The sequence below is a fragment of the Balaenoptera acutorostrata genome, chromosome X (genome assembly GCF_949987535.1).
Source record: "Balaenoptera acutorostrata chromosome X, mBalAcu1.1, whole genome shotgun sequence".
Classification (NCBI taxonomy): Eukaryota; Metazoa; Chordata; class Mammalia; order Artiodactyla; family Balaenopteridae; genus Balaenoptera; species Balaenoptera acutorostrata.
Genome location: NC_080085.1, coordinates 126549706 through 126574874, shown reverse-complemented (window position 1 = coordinate 126574874; position 25169 = coordinate 126549706). Strand labels below are relative to the sequence as shown.

The window sequence follows — 25169 nt, the reverse complement described above, 5'->3', positions numbered from 1 at the left end:
AGAGGTCACGGAAAGTTTAAGGTCACCAGATTTCCACTGTGATTGGCTGACTGGAGGCCAAGCAGGGGGCCATCCAATCACAGGTGACATGGGGTTCCTTAGTGACAGACCTCCCTGCTTTGCATTTTATCCAGTCAGATGGGAGCATTGCCCGTGACGTCATAGAAGGCAGGGAGTATAAACCGGGCCAAGGGACCTCGACGGCCGCACTGTCCTTCCCTCTGAGCTGCGGGGAAGACGATTCCGACATGCTTGAGCCTTCGTCTGAGGCGTCTGAAGAAAGCCCGGGCACCAAGGAGACGTCTGAAGAAAGCCCGGGCACCAAGGAGACGTCTGAAGAAAGCCCGGGCACCGAGGAAGCCGAGCCGAAGAACCCGAAGCGCCGCTGCAGCCGCCGTCGCCGCTGCAGCCGCCGCCGCCGCCGCTGCAGCCGCCGCCGCCTCTCTGACGGCTTCGACAGCTTTGCCACCTATTTCGGAAGGGTGCTGCAGCGGGTCCAGGAGGGCCTGAGCCTCTCGCAGGAGGCCGTGAACGTCATGGATTCGTTCGTGAAGGACATCTTTGAGCGAATCGCCGACGAGGCGGCGCGCCTGGTCCGCTCCAGCAAGCGCTCCACCCTCACCTCCAGAGACATGCAGACCTCCGTGCGCCTGCTGCTGCCTGGGAAGAGGGGCAAGCACGCCATATCCAGCGCCACCAAGGCAATAATTCGGTACACCACCGGCAAATGAGCTGCCTCCGGACCACCTGAGCATCGCAAACCAAAGGATCTTTTCAGAGCCACCTCAGTTTTCTTCATAAGAACTGTATTCTAACAAACTTTGATCGACTTTAGTTTTTAAAGTGTGTCATCCTGCTAATTTTTAAACATCTTTTTTACAAAGAACTAAATATTATCAACTACATTTTAATATATCTATGGTCTAATTTGCTCAAAATGAAATAGTGAGTTTTGTTCAATAATCTTGCATTATACCACTTTACTAAAGAGTGAGTTCTTTTCTTTTTCTAGGTCAACCTTTCACAGGGTCTGTAAGATAAAGTTATTTACCTTTTTCACTCTCATTTTCTCATGAATGTATGGCAAAATTTTCCAGAGATTCATTATGTACCGTAAGGACAACAAATTAAGTGCAGGAACATGTATAAGAATTCAACAGACATATTAGAAGAGATATTAAGGAGGTTTTCTTTTTCTTTTTTTTAAATTGAAGTATAGTTGATTTACAACGTTGTATTAGTTTCTGGTGTACAGCAAAGTGATTCAGTTATGCATATATATAATCTTTTCCATATTCTTTTTCATTACAGGTTATTACAAGATATTGAATATAGTTCCCTGTGCTATATTGTAGGACCTTGTTGTTTATCTGTTCTATATATAGTAGTTTGTGTCTGCTAATCCCAAACTCTTAATTTACTCCTCCCCCCTCCTTTCCCCTTTGGTAACCATAAGTGTGTTTTCTATGTTTGTGAGTCTGTTTGTTTTGTAAATAAGTTCATTTGTATCATATTTTAGATACCACATGTAAGTGATATCATATGGTATTTGTCTTTCTTTGACTTACTTCACTTAGTATGATGATCTCTAGGTCCATCCATGTTGCTGTAAATGGCATTATTTTATTCTTTTTCATGGCTGAGTAGTATTCCATTGTAGATATTCCACATCTTTATCCATTCGTGTCAATGGACATTTAGGTTGCTTCCATGTCTTGGCTATTGTAAATAGTGCTGCTATGAACATTGGGGTGCATGTATCTTTTCACATTAGAGTTTTCTCCAGTTATATGCCAAGGAGTGGGATTGCTGGATCACATGGTAACTTTATTTTTACTTTTTTAAGGAACTTCCATACTGTTTTCCATAGTGCACCAATTTACATTCCCACCAACAGTGTAGGAGGGTTCCCTTTTCTCCACACCCTTTCCAGCATTTATTATTTGTAGACTTTTTGATAATAGCCATTCTGACTAGTGTGAGGTGATACCTCATTGTAGTTTTTGAAACCGTGCACCTCAGGTTGGGACTTGAACCTAATCTCACCTCAGATGAGACTCGAACCCACCTGACTTGCACCTCAGATGGGACTTGAACCCACAATCTCTGGCTTAGGAAGGTACTCAAATCCACAATCTCCCAGGTAAAACTGCACACCTGGTCTCAGGACTTAATGAAGTTCAGGTTCTTTATGTCTCACTGCAGAAGGAATTCAGTGAGAGGAAAAGTGATAGGTAAGAAGTAGATTTATTGAGAGAGAGACACACTCCACAGACAGAGTGTGGGCCATCTCAGATGGTGAGAACGGGCCCCCACGTATGGAGTGGTTAGTTTTTTATGGGCTGGGTAATTTCATAGGCTAATAAGTAGGAGGATTATTCCAACTATTTTGGAGAAGGGGTGGGGATTCCAGGACTTGGGCCACTGCCCACTTTTTGGCCTTTTATGGCCTGGGAACTGTCATGGTGCAGGTGGCTGTGTCATTTGGCGTATGCTAATATATTACAATGAGCATATAATGAGGCTTGGGCCTAGCCTAATAGGTTCTAACTGGGCCTATCTTGGGCCTAGCCTAGTAGGTTCTAACTGAGACAGGATCTTAGTTCCCGGACCAGAGATTGAACCCACGCCCTTGGCAGTGGAAGCATGGAGTCCTAGCCACTGGACTGCCAGGGAATTCCCCACACTGTTTGGATTATTGTAGTTTTGTAGTAAGCTTTGAAATCAGGGAGTAGGGCCTAGCCTAGTAGGTTCTAACTGAGACAGGAAGGAAGGAGGCAGGGCACAACCATTAAAAGAATGACAGCCATTGGGAAGAACAGGATACCAAAAAAAAGCGGTTAGAACCTACCTGGAAATTGTTCAGGACAAGAGGTCCATATTCCCCTATAACATTTTCCCTATCATAATCATACCCAGTCACAGTTCCTGATCATTTGATGTTCTTAAAAGATACCATTATTATTCACCAAGGGCATAACATCTTCCCTTAATGAACTATAATTCTGAAGGAACATAGTTCACATTTATTTAAATTTTTAGCTGTATCCACTGAACTTGATTTTATTTTTTGCATTTTTAGATCATAAACCATATGGAGTTAATTATCGTTCCTGAATTAATTTGAGTGGAAGGGAGAGTTAGACAAATGTGTTTTAAGTATATAATGAATATTATTTTTATTCTCCTCAGTACCCTCACTGTCTATCAGAATATCTCCCATATATATTGTTTCATAATGGGTTATAAATATAAATAATTTATGTGTGGTTTAAAATGCCTCACAGCCGGACAAAGTGAAAGTCTCTTTTCTAATCAATATTCCTGCATCCCACTCCCCAAAGGTAACCACTGCTATTGTTTGATTTGTATTTGGCATGCATTTTTCTGTGCATATTGAAATACACATACGTAAATAGGCACAATGGTTTACACATTAACTGATTTGTTTGTTAGATATGAAATTGGAATCACAGAATAACACTGATCTGCTACTTATGTTCTTCATTTAACAAGATGTGTGCTTTTTAAATTGTTTTCATTAAGGTATGATTTAGAGAAAATAAAATTCACTCCTTTCAGTGTCCAGTTCTATGTCTTGAAAAGTACATACACTTGTATATGTACACTTGTATACAGTTGTATAACCACACCACAATCAGGATATACGAGTTCCATTATGCCAAAAAATTCTCCTGTGCCTTTTTGTAGTCAACCCATTCTCCCCACCTCAACCCTGACAACGACCTATTTGTTTTCTGACTCCCAAATTTTGATAGCTGTAGGTTTTCACTTTTATTTTCATTTTAATTCTGTTCTATGTACTTTTAATTGAAGTATAGTTGATTTCTGTTCTACGTATTTTTGATTTCCCTTGAGACTTCCTCTTTGACCCATGAATTAACTTGATATGTGTTGCTCAGTTTCCAAGTTCTTAGAGATTTTCCTGTTATCTTTCTATTATTAATTTCTAGAATTTTATTCCATTATTGTCAGATAACACATTCTGTTTGGTTTCAATTTTTTTAAGCTGTTAAGGTTTGTTTTATGACTCAGGATATAGTCTATCTTGCTGAATGTTCCACGTGCATTTGAAAAGAGTGTGTATTCTGCTGTTTTTGGGTGGACTGTTCTATAAATGTCAGTTAGATCTAGTTGGTTGATGGTGGTGTTCAGTTCATCTATAACCTTGCTAATTTTTTGTCTACTAATTCTATTACTGAGAGAGGAGTATTGAAGACCCAAATTATAAATGTGGATTTGTCTATTCCCCTTTCAGTTCTGTCAGTTTTGCCTCTTGTATTTTAAGACTCCGTTGTTAGATATAATACATATTTAAAATTGTTGTATCTTCCGGGTGAATTGACTGACTCTATTTATCCCTGGTAACTGTGTTTGCTTTCAAGTCGACATTGTCTGATAATGTAAAGAATCTATAGATTCTCCTGCTTTCTTCTGATCAGTGTTTGCGTGGTGTATTTTTATTCATTGTTTTACTCTTAAGCTACCTATATCATTATATTTGAAGGGAGTTTCTTGTAGACAACATATAGTTGGGCCATTTTTGTTTTTTGTTGTTTTATAAATCCATTCTGACGATCTAAGTCATTTAGTTATGTATTTAGACCACTGACAATTAATTATTGCTATGTTTCTATTTAGATCTACCACTTTATTGTGCATGTTTTGTTTGTCCTCTCTGTTTTTCATTACCCTGTTTCCCCTTTCTTTGGCTTATCTGAATGCCTTTTAGTATTTCATTTTAATTTTCTATTCTGAATTTGAATATATCTCTTTGTATAATATTTTTGTGGTTGCTCTGTGGATTACAAACTCCCTACTTAACTTTCCACAGTCTATTCAGAATCAATACTCAGAATCATTACGTTACCACTTCAGTTGATATGTAGAAACCTCACCTTAATAGATCCCCTTACCCTCCCCCCTTTACATTACATTTGCCTTATGTATTATAACTACACTGAAATCTACATAGATACCTACTATAGCTACTTTATTGAAAACTCCATCTGTTAATGTTATATTTTGCTGTGATTTTCCACTATTTACCATGATTTTGGAAACCCATTCAGCTGCATCTTCATATTCACTTTCTCCCTAGATCTCCATGAATTCTAAATTGGTGGAAATGTAAATTGGTACAGCCACTATGAAAAACAGTAAGGAGGTTCCTTAAAAAACTAAAAATAGAGTTGCCATATGATCTAGCAATCCCACTCTCTGAGCATATATCCAGAGAAAACTCTAATTCAAGATACATGCACCCCACTGTTCATAACAACATTCTTTACAATAGCCAAGACATGGAAACAATCTAAATGTCCATCGACAGATGAGTGGATAAAGAAGAGGTGGTATGTATATACAATGGAATACTACTCAGCCACAAAAAAGAATGAAATAATGCCATTTGCAGCAACATGGATGGACCTAGAGATTATCATACTACGTGGAGTCAGAAAGAGAAAGAAAAATGCCATATGATATCACTTATATGTGGAATCTGAAATATGATACAAATGAACTTATTTACAAAACAGAAACAGACTCACAGATATAGAAAACAAACTTATGGTAACCAAAGGGGAAGCGGGGGAGGGAGTGATAAATTAGGAGTTTGGGATTAACATAGACACACTACCATATGTAAAATAAACAACAAGAACCTACTGTATAGCACAGGGAACTATAGTCAATATCCTGTAATAAACTATAATGGAAAAGAACATGAAAAAGAATATATGTATATATATCTATAACTGAATCACTTTGCTGTACGCCAGAAATTAATACAACATTGGAAATCAACTATACTTCAGTAAAAAAAAAAAAGTAATATAGGTCATTATTAATAAATTAAGCAATACCTTGGACAGCATTGAATGCCAGTGTCCAGAGAAATTAGAGCATTTAGAGCCCTGGTGGCTTCAGGATACAACGGGAAAAGCTTTAGAGTAATTTCAAGCTCACGTACTGAGCAGGTATCCATAGCAGTTCCCCTGATTTACTTCACCTCTCCTGACTTCTTACCCTTATCTAAATTATAGGATTAAATAGGGACTTCCCTGGTGGTGCAGTGGTTAGGAATCCGCCTGATAGTGCAGTGGACATGGGTTCGAGCCCTGGCCCAGGAAGATCCCACATGCCTTGGAGCAGCTAAGCCCATGAGCCACAACTACTGAGCCTGCACTCTAGAGCCCATGAGCCACAACTACTGAGCCTGCATGCCACAACTACTGAAGCCCACATGCTTAGAGCCAGTGCTCCACAATAAGAGAAGCCACTGCAATGAGAAGCCTACACACCACAACGAAGAGTAGCCCCCACTCTCTGCAACTAGAGAAAGCCCACGCGCAGCAACGAAGACCCAATACAGCCAAAAATTAAATGAATAAATACATAAATACATAACTTAAAAGAAATGTTTAAATTATAGGATTAAGTAGGTAACTGAGTAAGTGGTAAGCGTAAAGGAGATACAATTTAGAGTACCAGCTGTTTACATTCATTTCCTACCCTCCATATCCTCTTTCTCAGAGGAGACGTCTGTTCTGACTGACCCCTTTCTACCCACCATCCTAGAAAGCAGTCATTCACATAATCCCCAGACTTAATTCTCATCATCGTCAATCATCATCACCAACACCAACATCTGCATAAGAGGTCACTGTGTCTATGAAGCGTTTGTCAGTCTTCTTTCATTATCACCCTCCAGGAGCCCTTTCAGACATTTTTTGCCTAATTACCCCCAGCCCCACTCCCCAGCGGAATGTGAAATTGTTAATACTCCAGATGTAGTTTATCTGTTTATGTACGGTGGTCCTTTGGAAGCTCACAGACCGCTGTAATATCTATGAAAACCCTAACCTCAAGAACCAGTCTTTGACCTCTTGGGGGTGATGTCGTCTGTCGAGAATGCATGGTATATTGTGATTAGGGCAAAAGCTGGAATCCCATTCCTGCTCCGTACGTCCCTCGATCCACACTAGAAAATCTGTCATGATTCGACGCCCAGCCTCGATAGACCGTCCCTGGAGCCACCGTCATCCCTCTCCGGGAGAAATTTCACTTTCCTCTCTGTATCCTCAGATGCCCTTTCCTCCCTAGCAGGTACAAGCAGCCTAATCATTTCCATACGTTTTCACAAAGGACAGAAGAAACACTGGCTTCAGACGGCTTCTGCTTCCAGCCTGGTCACAAACTTCCCACGCGGCAGGGGGAAGGAACACCAGGCTTGGCTTCCTGCTGCTGGGAGGGTTAACACAGGGTGAACAGAGATTAACCACCTCAGCAGTACATGTCCTGATACCTTTGCTAAAGATCTGCCACCAGCAACTAAAGGGGACCAGGCTGCCAGGTCCCACCCCTGGCTCTGGCTGTTGGCGTGGGGAACAACCTCTTTGCCATTTGTCTCTGTGCTCAAGAGCACTTGCTTTGTAGTCACACACATCCATGAAGAGAGGGTAGTGATACATCACTAGTGGGGCTGTTGTGAGATGAAATCCAGTCACTAACATGAAGAACCTAGATCTGGGCCCCTCTAAACAACCTGCTTCATAAATAGTAGCCCTTTCCTCCGTCAATCAGAGAGCTCATGTGGTCCTCACCCGCCCCTTCAGTTGGGGCCCCTTAACCAGATTGCAGGTCAGAATCACCTTGGGGATCTTTTTCTAAACCCTCATATGAATTTCCCTTGTTGGTGGAAAGAGGGCTTCTGTATCAAAAGCCATTCAAGTTATTCAGCCATGATAATATGGGCCTTAAAAAACAGATATGCCCATTTGGCACCCGTAGTGTGTGGCAGTGTCCATTTCCCCTTCATTCCACCAGCATCAGTTATTAACAGCTTTTGTCTTTATTGCTAAATATGAGCTCTTCTTTTTTCCAGACCAGTCCCAGTGGAAGAGTCACCTCAGAAGGTCTGTCCTTAATGTTATAAATTCACAGGCTCCTCCCCTAGGGTTGCCAGATTTAGCAAATAAACATACTGGATGCCCAGCTGAACTTGAATTTCAGATGAACAAAGTAATATGGCACGTGACAAATTTACACAAAAAAGGATTTTTTGTTTATTTTAAATTCAAATGTAAATGGTTTAAATATAATCTGGTAACCCTACACATGGAGGGATCTGGAGGGGAACCAAGGTGCTCCAGTCAACCAGCGCAGCTGAGCCCCTAGCAGAAGCCAGAACCCATGCTCATCCCTGGGAGTGAGCTCTCTCAGATGCACCAGCCTAACGGAGCCTCCAGCTGATGGCAGCCCCAGGTGAGACACCACATGGAGCAGAAAACTATCCAGCTGAACCCAGTCAACCCACATTATCCCGAGAAATTGAAAAACGGCTATTGTTTTGGTGGTGTTTGTTCAACAGAAATGGATATCTGAACCATGTCGTTTTGGTGAACTCTCTTTTTCTATAGTCTGTAATCTTTGGATAAGATAGGGACTGGCTGATCTTTGAAGGTTCGATAGGACGTCGTGATAATTTTGGCTATAGTCTCTGTGTGGGTTTATATGTGGGTATAGTCTGTGAAATTTCCTCAATTCCTTCTGGGATTCCCAAGATAAATTTTCACGACGTATGATCTTCATCATACTCTTGGAATTTTAGAAATTTATTCCTGAATTCCCTTCCGCAGACGAGGCTCCACGGCCGTCGTGCTTGTGAAGGGAAGGAGAGGTACTGCTACAAACTGCTCCCTGCGGCCCATGGAAAGCCGTGTCCTCAGAAGATGCCTTGGTGAGTACGTTGTCAGAACGAGGGCTGTTTACTCATTTTGCGAAGGGTTTCTCAAAGAAGGTGTCCTGAAACACTTTCTCCTGCTACAGGGATAGCCTTGCAAGGAAGCCACTCTTCTCGAGTACACGTAGGATGCCTTCACCAGACCTCAGAGACATATGCATTGCAGTCCTGGTCCTTTCTGACTGTCCCAGTGCAGCACTGCTGGGTGGATACGTCTGTGCAGTTCTGGGGTTCGTTAATACGAAGACCACTACCCTTGTGGAAATCTGAGCCACATTCTACAATATCACCTTTATAAGGAATAAAGCTGATGTATTTTCACCTTATTTTTCATATTGCTTAGTTGGTTTAGAGTCAAGATATGGAGAAGGGGTGTATTTTCAAGGCCCCTTAAAGACTCAGTCATTTTAGAGCAAGACCATAGGAATAGTGTGGGACCCGGCGAGACACAGAAAAGGGAAAGGAGCTGTGGATCTATTTGTAGACCCACTCCTGAGGGCAGAGTAAACACGTGCTCCATAAGGGCAGGTTGGTTCAAGAACTTTGAAGGGAGAGGGCCTGGGCTGTGCAACCTGTTTGTTCAACCAACCTCACTAATCAGGTAAGTGATTCTCTAGATAGAGGAGTGAGTGTAGAGAGAGGTTACATGGGTTTGGCCGTGGCTGTCCCTCCACGTGGAAGGAAATATTGCGAATGGAGGCTAGGAATTCCCCAGGAAAAAACAATGTATCGTTCAATTGACCCAGGTTTCTGCCTATTAAGTGACTATGATGTTTTAGGCCTGCCTCCCTGGAATAACTCTGAGATTTGTAAATGACATTTTTGCGTATGTATCAAGATCATTGGGTGACATGATTATAGAGAGTTCTTAGTTCTCTGCCACAGATGGCTAACTGCTTAGCATGGGCTGTGAGAGTACACGTTCACCCTCAGAGGGAGGGCTAACTCATCTGCAGGAACCCTACATACTTCCCTGGGTCTCTGTGTTCTGATAATACACGCCTACTGTCTCTTTAAAGCAAACACAACTCCTGACGACAAGCACATGTTTTGTCCCACGAAACTGGACAGATTTTTTGGCCAGTTGCCGGGGTCCCAGTCTAGTGCTTCAAATTAGTGTGTTTTCCAAGTGGCAGCCTGAAGAGCTACGGTGTTTTGCTTTAAGCTAAAGACAAGGGGGTGGAGGAGGGTGGGGAGGTATTTACGGTGGTGGAGGACCTGCCTGAGCCAGGCGGTTACTATACTATAGAAACGTGACGTCAGTAAGGCGACCTTGACGACTTTTTAATGGAGACAGAAGCGGCCTGGCAAGGAGAGCAGGTTTCTCCTTTAGGTGTTTGGAACTGAGTTGGGAGAGTGGGTACCCGCGACGGGGGCTGGACCACCCTGCAGTGTGGGGAGACAAAGGGATCCACATCCAGGTCACTTCTTTCCCGCTTTGGGGGCTCGGTGCCCGGGCTGTCTCGTAGGCAAAGCCATTGGGGTCCTGCCCGGCCCCAGTGGGTGCGGTGTCCTGCTCCAGGGGTGTCCTCGAGCCACTTTCCTTCTAAAGGCAGGGGCGTGGGAGGTGAGACAGGTAACGACTCTAAGCCTCAGCTTTCCCCTCTGTAAAATGGGGATAAGGATGCTTTCCCTAAAGGGTCTCTGTGAACATTGAGCGATAACACGTGAATAAGCCGATGGTCCTGTGGTTATCGCAGGATCATGGATGTTTGTATGAATTCAGGCCACTTCTTATTCCTTTTCCACTTTGTTCTCAGGGGACATATGAGGAAAGGAGAAGAAAAAGGCCCTGGTGGGAAGCTCATTGTACCTTCTGGTGGTTAGGATCACTACCCAGTTGTTTCAGTGTCCTTGTCTCTAACGCAGTGCCTAGCACGGTGCGGGGCCCACAGTTACACCAGTAAAGCATGGTGATTGCTGGATCTGTCTCTCCCTGTGCAGCTCCTCATGCTGGTGGCCTTGCTCATATCAGGTGTCTGAAGGAGGCAGGTTCTGAGCATCTGTGTCCTGATGGCTGCTGGAGCTTCTACTCCAGGTTCAAGGGCAGGAGAGCCCAACACTTCACATCTTTCTTTGGAGATGCCGCCTGGCTCAAGTGAGTTCATAGATCTGATAAAAGCATGTTGTGGAATAGCTCCTGTGAGGTTCACAAAATGTACAGAAGCTACTTTGATTTAATCATGGGAAAGAGGTTCAGCACTTGGGATTTCCATCAGCAGCTACATGCTTTGTAGTAACCCTTGAGGCCCGTCTGATAGAAGTCTTTTTTTCCCCTTCCTTCCTTCCTTCCTTCCTTCCTTCCTTCCTTCCTTCCTCCCTCCCTCCCTCCCTCCCTCCTTCCCTCCCTCCCTCCTTCTCTCTCTCTCTCTCTCTCTCTCTCTCTCTCTCTCTCTTTCTTTCTTTCTTTCTTTTTTGGTGCTGAAAAGCAATGGATTGTCCATTTGGGAAGGAAGTTGGCCTTTAACATTCATTAGTAATAAATATACCTAAATTGTTCTCACCTTTTACATAATAATCAGTGATTCCCTTGTATCTCTCAGATGAGTATGGAAATATGCAGTAGTTAGATCTTCCTAACAACTTGACATTGTAATGTAGATTCTTCCCTGGTGACTATGGTTGTTTTTCCTTTTATAATGGCATTTTTAAAAGAACCAGACAATTTCCAAGTGTTAGTTTAAAATGTCAGTGATAGAATTTATTTTTAAAAAAGCATTTGTGACTTTAGAGTTTGCCCTAACAGAATGATACTCAAGCTACATTCCCTGAAATAACCAGTTCCTCTTTAATATCATTATGATTTTCCTGAGATATAATGTTTTTATTTCTGTACTTCAGAAGGAAATGAACATCAACTTTCCCTAAATATTTGGGCATACTTTATTGCATATGATTATTTTGGTTATTTGATGACATAGTGTGGATCTGTTAATGTACAAGAGCATAATTGTAAGAATTTTTCACCTGATTAACTTAATTGCATCAGAGAATTATGAATATATAAATATATTTCAAATATTATGTTGAGGTATGGTTAACATACAAGATACTGAGCATATTTAAAGTATATGCTCTAAGGACTTCCCTGGTGGTCCAGTGGCTAAGACACCACACTCCCAATGCAGGGGGCCTGGGTTTGATCCCTGGTTGGGGAACCAGATCCCACATGCCGTAACTAAGAGTTCGCATGCCACAACTAAAGATCCCACACGCCACAGCGAAGATTCCGCACACTGCAGCGAAGATTCCGCACGCGGCAACGAAAATCCTGTGTGCTGCAACTAAGACCCGGCACAGCCAAATAAATAAAATTAAAAAAAAAAATAAAGTATATGCTCTAAGTTTTGATATATGTATGCACCTGTGAATCTAATACTACACTCAAGATAATGAACATATCCATCACCTCAAAAAGCTTCCTTGTGCTCCTTGGTAATCTGCCCACCTAGCTCTCTCCTGCCTCTGTCTCTACTTCAACCTACCTCATTCTCATACAACTACTGACTTTTGTCACTTTAGATTAGTTTTCCTTTCCTGTAATGTGGAAATATTCCATTCTATGGATATACCACAATTTGTTCTATCCATTCACCTGTTAATGGATATTTGGGTTGTTTCCAACTTGGAGCTCTTGTAAATAAACTTTCTATGAACATTTGTATATAATTCTTTGCTGGGACATACGTTTTCTCTTTCTAAGTAAATACTTAGAAGAGCAACGGCTGGGTCATATGGTAGTTGTAAAATTAACTTTGTTAGAAACTGCTAAATTTTTTTCCTAAGTAGTCAAATCATTTTTCATTGCCACTAGCAGTGTATGAGATACGAGAGTTTCATCCTCCACAGCCTTGCCAATACTTAGTATGGTCAGTCTTTTTAATTTTGGACTTTCTCAGAGGGGTGTAGTGTTTTCTCATCGTTTTCATTTACATTTTCGTAGTGACTAATGATGATGAACATCTTTTCATGTGTTTATTTGACATTTGCATATCTCAGGTGAAGTATCTGTTCAAATCTTTTGTCCACTTATTTATTGGAGTATCTGTTTTCCTCTTATTGACCTTTGTGAGATTTTTAATTCTGGATAGCAGATCTAGGAATTGCAAACATTTTCTCTCATTCATTCAATGGCTTGTCTTCTCTCTCAACAGTGTTTTTGGAAGAACAGTTTTAATTTTGTGGAAATTTAGTGCATCGATTTGTTCATTTATGCTTTAGATTTTGCTTTTGATTTCATATCTAAGAAATCTTCACCAAACCTAAGGTCACAAGAATTTTCTACTGGAATTTTTAAGTAGTTTTAGCTTTTATGTTTACGTCAGTGATTCTTTTTGAGTTAACTTTTGTATGTGGTGCATTATATGGATCACAGTTTATGTTTGTGCATATGGCTATCCACTTGTTCCAGTACTATTTGTTGAAAAGACTCCTTTTTCCACTGAATTGCCTTTGTAGCTTTGTTGAAAATCAGTTGTCCATATATGTGTGGGTCTATTTCTGGGCTTTTAAATTTTGATATACATTTCTACCTTCATCCCAATACCACATTGCCTTGATTACTGTAGATTTATGAGTTTTGAAAAAGTGCTTAACCTCCAACTTTTTTTCTTTTCAAAGTTGTTTTTCATAGACTAGGCCCTTCACATTTTCACATGAGTTTTTGAATAATTCTGTCAATTTTTTAAAAGAATATGCACACTAGGTTTTTTTTTTTTTTTTTGGCTGCGTTGGGTCTTCGTTGCTGCATGCGGGCTTTCTCTAGTTGCGGCGAGTGGGGGCTACTCTTCGTTGCGGTGCGCGGGCTTCTCATTGCATGGCTTCTCTTGTTGTGGAGCATGGGCTCTAGGCGCGTGAGCTTCAGTAGTTGCAGCACGCAGGCTCAGTAGTTGTGGTATGCAGGCCCTAGAGCACGTGGGCTCAGTAGTTGTGGCTCGTGGGCTCTAGAGCGCAGGCTCAGTAGTTGTAGCACACAGGCTTAGTTGCTCTGGAGCACATGGGATCTTCCCGGACCAGGGATCGAACCCGTGTCCCCTGCATTGGCAGGTGGATTCTTAACCACTGCACCACCAGGGAAGTCCCACACTAGGAGTTTTATTGGGATTGCAAGGAATCTATAGATCAGTTTGGGGAGAATAGACATCTTAACAATACTGAGTCTTCTGACCTAGGAGTATGGTATATCCCTTCATTTATTTAGTCCTGATTTAATTTTTCTCAGCAATGTTTTGCAGCATTCAGAGTTTAGGCCTTGCACATTTGTGGACATGGATGTGCAACATAGGTTATCTCTAGGTAGTTCATACTTTTTGATGTTATTGTCATGGGAATATTTTTATTACAGTTTCTAGGTATTATATTTTCACTGAACTGTCAGTAGCCAAATGTTGCTGGGGAATCTTTTTGGTTGAAAGCACAGGTTACTCTAAGATGGAAAAGATACTTGATTCTTAATACCTGTATTAGCCAGGGTTCTCAAAGAGAACCAGTAGGATGTTTATATATAGATAGTGATTTATTTTAAGGAATTGACTCATTAGTTTGTGGAGGCTTTGTGGAGTCTGATGGGGAAAGCCAGCAGGCTGGAGACTCAGGAAAGTGTTTTAGTTGTAGTCTGAAGGTAGTGTGCTGGTGAGTCACGAGGAGCTGATGTTGTAGATGAAGTCCAAAGGAGGGAATTCCCTGGCGGTCCAGTGGTTAGGGCTCTGCACTTTCACTGCCGAGGGCCTGGGTTCAGTCCCTGGTCGGGGGAACTAAGATCCCACAAACCACATGGACGGCCAAAAAAAGAGAAAAAAATCCAGAGGAGCTTAATTGTGATCCCCTGTGGGAAAGCAATGTGTGGTTGTAGGTGGGAGGGGAGGACCAGTGCACTTTTGAGTAAATTACATTAACAGAGACACACCAGCTATCACAGACCTCTGTATGGTAGATATTAAATTAATAGTACACCAACGTCAGATGTGTAGGTCAGGATTTTTCCAAGTGTGGTCGATGGACAACTTCATCAAAATTGTCCAGGGCTGCTTGTTGAAACAGCAGATTCCTGGGCTCATCCTAGGTCTGCTGTATCTAAAATAGGGAGGTGGTTTGGGAGGTGTGTACGTGTTGAGTAATTTCTCGTCTTGGTTGTGGTATCATCCAAGTTTGAAAAGCACTGCTGTGTATTTGCAAGAAGGTGGTGTTAAAATTGTGAATCCTTTAATGTGTAATTTTGGTGTCAACTTCTCCTGCAACTCAGCTTTAAGTACCTGCATTTGATCCAGTAGGTAAAATAGGGAACAGTTCTTTCTTTTCAGTAATACTTATTCAGTGTTTTATATGGGAGGGACTACAGTAGTTTCCTAAGGCTGCCATGGCAAAGTACCACAAGCTGGGTGGCTTAAACAATAGAAATGTATTGTCTCACGGTTCTGGAGGCGAGAAACCTGAAATCAAGGTATTACCAGGGCCATGCTCCCTCTGAAACCAGTTGGGGAATCTATCTGTGCTTCTAGCTTCTGGTGGTTTGCTGGCAATCTTTGCATTTCTTGGCTTGGCCCTGCGTAACTCCAACCTCTGCCTGCATCATCACATGGTGTTATCCCTGTTCTTCTGTCTTCATGTGGCTGTCTTCTTATCAGGACACCAGTCACATTGGTTTAGGGGCCACCCTACTCCAGTATGACCTCATCTTAACTAACTACATCTGCAACACCCATAGTTCCAAGTAAGGTTATGGTCCGAGGTACTGGGGGTTAAGACTTCAACATACCTTTTTTGGGGTGACATATTTCAACCCATAACACTCACTGAGCTAGTCCCTGGGGATGCAACACAGTGAACAAGACAGGGCAGTATCCCTGGAGCTTTTATTCTCGTTTGGGGAAACTGTCAATAAGCAGGGAAACAAATCAGTAAGCAGGGCCATTTTATATGGGAATAAATGCTTGCAACAAAATAAAATCCATTGAGTAGAAAATGACGAGGACAGGGATTATTGTAGACAGGGTTGTCAGTGAAGCTCTTTCTCAGGAAGTTTTATTTGAGCTGAGTCCCAAATGACAAACTTTATTAAAGACACATGAAAACTTTTTGTAAAACTATCAAAACTTGCATGTACTTATGAAAATTCTAGCATTTATTGAGCTGATATTGTGTACCTCACATCGTTCAAAGTGTTTGCATGTATTAACTCAATTAATTCTCAAAACAACAATCCATGAGGTAAGGACAGTTGTTTTCCTCATCTTACAGAAGACGAAACTGAGGCACATAGAGGTTCTTTCTTTCTCCTAGGGTTCAGAGAGAGCCAGCTATCCCAGTGTCTCTGCAGTAGAATTTTAAAAATTGTGTGATTCCTGACCATTTATCCTTGTAGAAACCAAAACACAAGGCAATATTTTTGCTTTGAACTTCTTTCTTCTATGGTCAGTACTGTATAATTGCTGTTTTGCAGATGAGGCAATTGAGTGACTATGAGGTGAAGTAAAAGTGCTCAAATTCATACCATTTATAAATGGTAGAACAATGGTTTGGACCTGGTCTGTCTCCATAGCCCACACTCCTAGCCAATATACTTAGGAAGAAGAAAGAGACATTTGTTGAACTATGTCAGCCTATGTTGGGTGATGTTAGGTGGAAACTATGCTTTAGTAGGCATTTTTGCATATACAGACCATATTTATTTAACAAAAATGTGAAGATACTAATTATAAAAGTTAAAAGATAATCATCACAGTTACTATGCATTAGACAATTTGATATTTTTCATCTTTCTCGTTGTTGTTCTTATATGCATGTGGTAGTATCTCATTGTGGTTTTAAGTTTAATTTCTCTGAAATCTTAGTCTCTTTTCATCCAAATGTCCTCTTTTTTTAATCTCCATTGATTTACTTAACAAACTGGATCTTTTTCCTGTGAAATTTGCATTCTGGATTATGCTGATTGTATCTCTATTATGCTGTTTGTTCTATTCCTCTGGCCCATCCTATTTCCTTTAAATTGGTAATTACTATATATATAGAGGCTTGCTCAGATTCAGATTTGTGGAAAGAGTACCTGAGATGTGGAGTTGTACTTCCTGTAGCCCTACATCAGGAGCCTCATCATGTCAGGCTGTCTTTCCTCCTGTGCCCTTGAGACTGACCACTGGGTCCAGGTGTTGTCAGTCTGATCCACGCATTATGAAATTTCCCATAGACCTTTTAACTCATGGTTTTTTAGCCTCTTAAAGATTATGGCCTAGATCTATATTTCATTAATGGTTGCAAATGGTAATGTTTTAATTCTTTTTTTTTTTTTTTGGCCGCTCCACACGGCTTACAGGATCTTAGTTCCCTGACCGGGGATCAAACACATGCCCTCAGCAGTGAAAGTGTGGAGTCCTAACCACTGGACTGCCAGGGAATTCCCAGTAATGTTTTAATTCTATAATTTCTTTTGCATTTATTAGTTGGAATTCTTCTATAAAACAAACTTCTCCTTATCGGCTATGAGGTTACACTGAGGTCTGGTTGACACAGAAGAGAAGGATTAATGCTTAATTCTTTTGCAGTATTTCTACTTTTCAAAATAGTGAGTTGTTGGGAGTTCCCCGGTGGCCTAGTGGTTAGGATTCTGGGCTTTCACTGCCATGGCCCAGGTTCAATCCCTGGTCAGGGAACTGAGATCCTGTAAGCTGCACAGTGCAACCAAAAAAAAAAAAAAAAAACAATAGTTGTTTCCCTGGGCTCCTCCAAAGCTGGAGGTTTTGTTTGTTTGTTTTCTCTTTTAGAGGTTCATCATAGGCTCTAGACGTTTATATACTTGATGTTTTAATCCGTTGCAGTCATTCATATTTTTGATGTTCAAATTGTTCTATTATTGGACCGTGTGAGAGCCTTTGGGTTGGCCTCTGAGTCTTTGGGTTGGCTGTTGTGTCTTTGACATGTGTGCTTGTATGAGAGTTTGGTTCAGACTCATCTGCTACAATCCCTGCTTAGTCCCAGAATCAGCCTTTTCTCCAAGGAAGCCTGGTTCCTTTTAGTGGGAAATGTGTTTAGTTCAATCTGAGCAACTAGAGTTGCTCATTGCTACTGGATTGGTCATTGTTTCTTGTCCTTTTCAGTACCTGGAGTCAGTAATTATGTATTTTATATATATATATATATATATATATATATTTTAACATCTTTATTGGAGTATAATTCTTTATAATGGTGTGTTAGTTTCTGCTTTATAGCAAAGTGAATCAGTTATACATATACATATGTCCCCATATCTCCTCCCTCTTGTGTCTCCCTCCCGCCATCCCTATCCCACCCCTCTAGGTGGTCACAAAGCACCGAGCTGATCTCCCTGTGCTATGCGGCTGCTTCCCACTAGCTATCTATTTTACGTTTGGTAGTGTATATATGTCCATACCACTCTCTCACTTCGTCCCAGCTTACCCTTCCCCCTCCCTGTATCCTCAAGTCCATTCTCTAGTAGGTCTGTGTCTTTATTCTCGTCTTGCCCCCAGGTTATTCATGACCATTTTTTCTAAAAATAGAACTACCATACGACCCAGCAATCCCACTACTGGGCATAAACCCTGAGAAAACCATAATTCAAAAAGAGTCATGTACCAAAATGTTCATTGCAGCTCTATTCACAATAGCCAGGACATAGAAGCAACCTAAGTGTCCATCGACAGATGAATGGATAAAGAAGATGTGGCACATGTATACAATGGAATATTACTCAGCCATAAAAAGAAACGAAATTGAGTTATTTGTAGTGAGGTGGATGGAGTTAGAGTCTGTCATACAGAGTGAAGTAAGTCAGAAAGAGAAAAACAAATACAGTATGCTAACACATATATATGGAATCTAAGGAAAAAAAAAAAAAGGTCATGAAGAACCTAGTGGCAAGATGGGAATAAAGACACAGACCTACTAGAGAATGGACTTGAGGATATGGGGAGGGGGAGGGGTGAGATGTGACAGGGTGAGAGAGTGGCATGGACATATATACACTACCAAACGTAAAATAGATAGCTAGTGGGAAGCAGCCGCATAGCACAGGGAGATCAGCTCGGTGCTTTGTGACCACCTAGAGGGGTGGGATAGGGAGGGTGGGAGGGAGGGAGATGAAAGAGGGAAGAGATATGGGAAGATATGTATATGTATAACTGATTCACTTTGTTGTAAAGCAGAAACTAACACACCATTGTAAAGCAATTATACTCCAATAAAGATGTTTAAAAAGAAAAAAGTGCATGTGGTCCAATGTGTCATTTAAGGCCTCTGTTTCCTTACTGATTTTCTGTCTGGATGATGTGTCCATTGATGTAAATGGGGTGTTAAAGCCCCCCACTATTAATGTGTGACTGTCAATTTCTCCTTTTGTATGTTAACCTTTGCCTTATATACTGAGGTTCTTCTATGTTGGGTGCATGTATATTTACAGTTCTTATATCTGCTTCTTGGATTGATTCTTTGATCATTATGTAGTGTCCTTCTATGTCTCTTGTAACAGTCTTTAAAGTCTATTTTGTCTGAGTATTGCCACTCCAGCTTTTGATTTCCATTTGCATGCAATACCTTTGTCCATCCCCTCACTTTCAGTCTGTGTCTTTAGATCTGAAATGAGTCTCTCGTAGGCAACATGTATATGGGTCTTGTTTTTGTATCCATTCAGCCACTCTATGTATTTTGATTGGAACATTTACTCCATTTATATTTAAGGTAATTATAGATATGTATGTTCTTATTGCCATTTTTTAAATTGTTCTGGGGTTGTTTTTGCAAGTCTTTTTTTTTGTTCTCTTCTGATTTGATGACTATCTTTAGTGTTATGTTTGGATCCCTTTTATGTGTGTGTTATCTATTATAGATTTTGGTTTGTGGTTACCATGAGGTTTTTATATGTGATTGATTGTTTTAAATTGCTGATCTCTTAATTTCAAATGCATTTTTAAAACCCTGTATTTTTACTCTCCTCACAATGAACTGTTTTCATATATTTTACACCTAATTTTTTTGTGTATCCCTCAACTGCTTATTGTGGATATAGATGATTTTGCTACTTTTGCCTTATAACTTTCCTACTATCTTTGTGTGTAGATAATTCATACCTTTACTGTATGTTTGCCTTGTTCAGTGAGCTTTTTCATTTTGTAATTTTCTTGTTTCTAGTTGTGACCTTTTCTTTTTTGCCTAGAGATGTTCCTTTAACATTTGTTGGAAAGCTGGTTTGATGGTGCTGAATTCTCTTAGCTTTGCTTGTCTGTAAAGCTTTTGATCTCTCCATCAAACCTGAATGAGGGGCTTGATGGGTAGAGTATTCCTGCTTGTAGGTTTTTCCCCTTTCATCATATGGAAGAAGCACATCATGGTATACATTTTTTAGTCCCAAATACCAATTATGCAAATTGTATTGATGATGCTGCTGAGAACTAGAAAGTATTTTCTGAGTTGAAAATAATACTGATTAGAGGTGACATTTTTATGTTTAACAAATATACTCCAAAATATTTAAAATTCTTTACTTGGGATATAAAATTGTGTTTGTGATGTGTACAGATAAGAGAGGTTTTACAAGCAACATATTTGTATTGTTCGGGTCAAAAGAAAAAACATCACATAACACTGAAAACTTTTCAAACATACATCCTTGAAATGTTCTTCCAATAGCATAAGTTTCTGTCTAAAAGCCTTCACTTTTTACTCATAATTAAATTGTTAATATGTCATGTTTACTTTGGAGATTCAGGTAAGGCTAAGGAAGAAGTGTCAGTTCTGGCAGTTTGTTATTTTTATTTGTGCATGAATCATCACTATAATATGTTTGTTTTATTTCCATTAATATCTATCTTTAAGCCACTTGTCCACTTTGTGACAATTTAAGTATTAGATAAAATAATCTGAAAATATAATTAACTGGGCATAAGTAAAAAGCAATGTATAACATTGTACTCAAAACAAACCAAAGAGTAAAAAGTGTGAAACTCTCACTTTTCCTTCAGCATACCTTGACTTTCCAAATGAAGGTGTCTGTATGCCCAAATTGTGTCAATGAATATATTAAATATAAATAATTCGTACTTTTTTCTTTCTTTAAATAAATACATATGTATATGTATATAGATTTTTAAATATCTTCTTGCATACAGTCCTTGTGCTAATGGAGAAAGTGCTATCAGATTCCATTTGAAAATGCTTGGGAAAGGTAGGATCAAAAAAATGTATACCGCAAGATTTACCAAGCTAGAGATATTCTTACCTTCTGAAGAAGTTGCGGGGTTTGGAGATGACAGGAAAAAAATACAAATTACTAATACCCATCTAAATCATGAGTCCAGGCTTTCCTGCATTCATTATTAAAATGGGCTTGGTGTCCCTTAGATAAATTGGAAAATAATGTATTATAGAAAAAAAGAAAAAAGTACCTTAAGCCAAGGATCATTTGTTAATCTAGCTGTAAACAAGCATTTGTGAGTACAATGAAAGTAGGAGAAAACACATACGTGAAGCTAGTAATAGTAACCAGTCACTAAGATATGATGAAAAATTCTTTTAGCCTCATAAATATCATGATTCAAGTTAACCCATGTTTTTTAGATGTATGTTTTTCAGAACAAGGCAAAGTGCCTGTGATTATGTGTGAATCAGAAGGCTGAATTATGAGGAATCATGGTAGAACATACAGATTTTCAAAAGACCAACGTTGAAATAGCATGATGTGTAAAACAAAGCTTTGGGGAGTATATCAAATGATAGATACTGCCTTTAATTAGCATTATGATTATACTTGATATCCTATTTAGCCCTTGAGTCTGGAGTCTGCATCCTTCATTCATAAGCATAAGCTAAATGGTCTATGAGAATATACAGATCTGCAAACAGAACTAAAGTTCAGTTCTATAAGCCTCCTCAACCACTAGTTGTAGATTCTCTCACCACTGGGATTTTCTCAATGGAAATTCTGTTACCAGCACTTCACTGAATCTCATCTGGCCTCGATGATGCCTTCTAAGCAGCAGAGTATAAAGAACAGGCATTGGCACAGGCAGACATTGACATTCTTTTCCTTTCACTTACTGGTAGTGGTAAAGAACTTAAAATTTTGAGTATTTTCTTTTTACTTATAAAATTGGTGTAATAACGCCTACTTCATAGCAGTGTTGTAGCTATTAGGAGCTAAATGAATGACAATTTCTAAGGTCACCACCTCATTCTATGGACACCGTACTATGGCCTGCTCCATTGCTTCCTCCTGGATGGTACAGCCATCCTGTGCCCTAGCTCAGTACTCATTTCACTGCTCTCAGCAAGCCAACTTTGCACCAAAATTGCATACTGTATTCCGTACCTATTAGATTTCTTTCCAACTCTCAACAATTTATTTTTGTTTGAAACCTGTTCCTTCAATCTTTCCAAGGGGTGGGCTACAGGTAAATCCACCCTCATGATGTAACCATCTCCAAAAGTACCGACCTACTAATACCATCACCCTTGGGGGGTTAGGATTTCAACAAATGAATTTTGGGGGGACACAAAAATTCAGAACATAGCATGTGGTATACTGCAGAATAGCAAGTAAGTCTATCTAGTTTTTGTTTAGGGCATTAAAAGGAGACAGAGTGATGAGGGCAGAGACAAGATGATGGAGTAGAAGGACATGAGGTCACCTCTTCTCATGAAAACACCAAAATTAAAATTAACTGCTGAACAACCACTGACAAAAAAACACTGGGACCTACCAAAAATGATATCCTACAACCAAAGACAAAGAAGAAGCCACAAAGAGATGGTAGGAGGGGCACAATCGCGATAAAATCAAAACCCATACCTGCCAGGTGGGCGACCGACAAACTGGAAAAGAATTATATTGCAGAGGTTCTCCTACATGAGTGAAACTTCTGAGCCCCACGTCAGGCTCCCCAGCCTGGGGATCTGGCATCTGCAGGAGGAGCCCCCAGAGCATCTGGCTTTGAAGGCCAACAGGGTTTGATCACAGGAATTCCTAAGGACTGGGGGAAACAGAAACTCCACTCTTGGAGGGTACACACAGAGTCTTGTGTGCACCAGGACCCAGGGGAAAAAGCAGTGACCTCATATGAGCCTGGGTCAGACCTACCTGCTGGTATTGGAGGATCTCCTGTGGAGGTGAGGGGCAGCTGTGGCTCACTATGGGGACAAAGACACTGGTTGCAGTAGTTCTGTGGAGTACTCATTGGTATGAGCCCTCCTGGAGCCTACCATTTTCTCACCAAGACCCGGCCCTACCCAACAGCCTGTAGGCTCCAGTGCTGGGAGTCCAGTACCACAGGGCCTTCAGAGACGAATTCTATCAAACATTTAGAGAAGAGCTAACACCTATCCTTCCGAAAATATTCCAAAAATTGCAGGGGAAGGAACACTCCCAAACTCATTCTATGAGGCCACCATCACCCTGATACCAAAACCACATAAAGATACCACAAAAAAAGGAAAATCATAGGCCATTATCACTGGTGAACATAGATGCAAAAATCCTGAACAAAATACTAGCAAACAGAATCCAACAGCACAGTAAAAGGATCATACACCATGATCAAGTGGGATTTATCCCAGGGACGCAAGAATTTTTCAGTATCTGCACATCAATCAGTGTGATGCACCACATCAACAAGCTGAAGAATATAAAGCATATGATCATCTCAATAGATGCAGAAAAAGCTTTTGACAAAATTCAGCACCCATTTATGAATATAAACTCTCCAGAAAGTGGACCTAGAGGGAACATACCTCAACATAATAAAGGCCATATGTGACAAACCTACAGCTAACATCATACTCAACAGTGAAAAGCTGAAAGCATTTCCTCTAAGATCAGGAACAAGACAAGGATGATCCACTCTCGCCACTTTTATTCAACATAGTTTTGGAAGTCCTAGCCACAGCAATAGGTGAAGAAAAAGAAATAAGGGGAATCCAAATTGGAAAAGAAGAAGTAAAACTGTCACTGTTTGCAGATGACATAATACTATACATAGAAAATCCTAAAGATGCTACCAGAAAACTACTACAACTCATCAATGAATTGAGTAAAGTTGCAGGATACAAAATTAATACACAGAAATCTGTTGCATTTCTATACACTAACAATGAAAGATTAGAAAGAAATTAAGGAAACAATCATATTTACCATTGCATCAAAAAGAATAAAATACATAGGAATAAACCTACCTAAGGAGGCAAAAAACCTGTACTCCGAAAACTGTAAGATGCTGATGAAAGAAATCAAAGATGACACAAACAGATGGAAAGATATACCATATTCTTGGATTGAAAGAATCAATATTGTAAAAATGAGTATATTACCCAATGTGATCTACAGATTCAATGCAATCCCTATCAAATTACCAATGGTATTTTTCACAGAACTAGAACAAAAAATCTTAAAATTTGTATGGAGACACAAAAGACCCCGAATAGCCAAAGCAATCTTGAGAAAGAAAAATGGAGCTGGAGGAATCAGGCTCCCTGACTTCAGACTATACTATAAAGCTACAGTCATCAAAACATTATGGTACTGGTGCAAAAACAGAAATATAGATCAATGGAACAGGATAGAAAGCCCAGAGATAAACCCATGCACCTATGGTCAATTAGTCTACAACAAAGGTGGTAAGACTATACAATGGAGGAAAGACAGTCTCTTCAATAAATGGTGCTGGGAAAACTGGACAGCTACATGTAAAAGAATGAAATTAGAACGTTCCTTAACATCGTAACCAAAAATAAACTCAAAATGGATTAAAGACCTAAATATAAGACCTGATACTATGAAACTCTTAGAGGAAAACATAGGAAGAACACTCTGACTATAAATCACAACAATATCTTTTTTCAATCCGACTCCTAGAGTAATGGAAATAAAAACAAAAATAAACAAATGGGACCTAATTAAACTCAGAAGCTTTTGCACAGCAAAGCAAACCATAAACAAAACAAAAAGGCAACCCACACAACGGGAGAAAATTTTAGCAAATGATGCGACTGACAATGGATTAATTTCTAAAATTTACAAACAGCTCACAAAGCTCAATATCAAAAGACAAACAACCTAATCAAAAAATGGGCAGAAGACCTAAATAGACATTTCTCCAAAGAAGACATACAGATGGCCAAGAGGCACATGAAAAGATGCTTAACATTGCTAATTATTCAAGAAATGCAAATCAAAACTATAATGAAGTACCACCTCACACCAATCAGAATGGCCATCATCAAAAAAATCTACAAACAATAAATGCTGGAGAGGGTGTGGAGAAAAGGGAACCCTCCTACCCTGTTGGTGAGAATGTAAATTGGTACAGGTTCCTTAGAAAACTAAAAATCAAGCTATCATGTAATCCAGCAATCCCACTCCTGGGCATATATCCAGAGAAAGTCATGGTTTGAAAGGATACAT

General features: G+C 40.2%; 1 protein-coding gene and 1 long non-coding RNA gene across 2 annotated transcripts; both read left to right on the top strand.

Annotated features, from left to right (window-relative positions):
- Positions 1–248: 248 nt before the first annotated feature.
- Positions 249–731, top strand: LOC130706320 (late histone H2B.L4-like). The gene has a single exon (XM_057537710.1). The coding sequence runs from the start codon at positions 249–251 to the stop codon at positions 729–731; it is 483 nt and encodes a 160-aa protein (XP_057393693.1).
- Positions 732–7915: 7184 nt separating this feature from the next.
- LOC130706497 (uncharacterized) lies at positions 7916–10849 on the top strand. The gene is made up of 3 exons (XR_009006730.1): positions 7916–8289; positions 8664–8764; positions 10712–10849. It is a non-coding gene; the product is annotated as an uncharacterized LOC130706497 (long non-coding RNA).
- The last annotated feature ends 14320 nt before the right edge of the window (positions 10850–25169 follow it).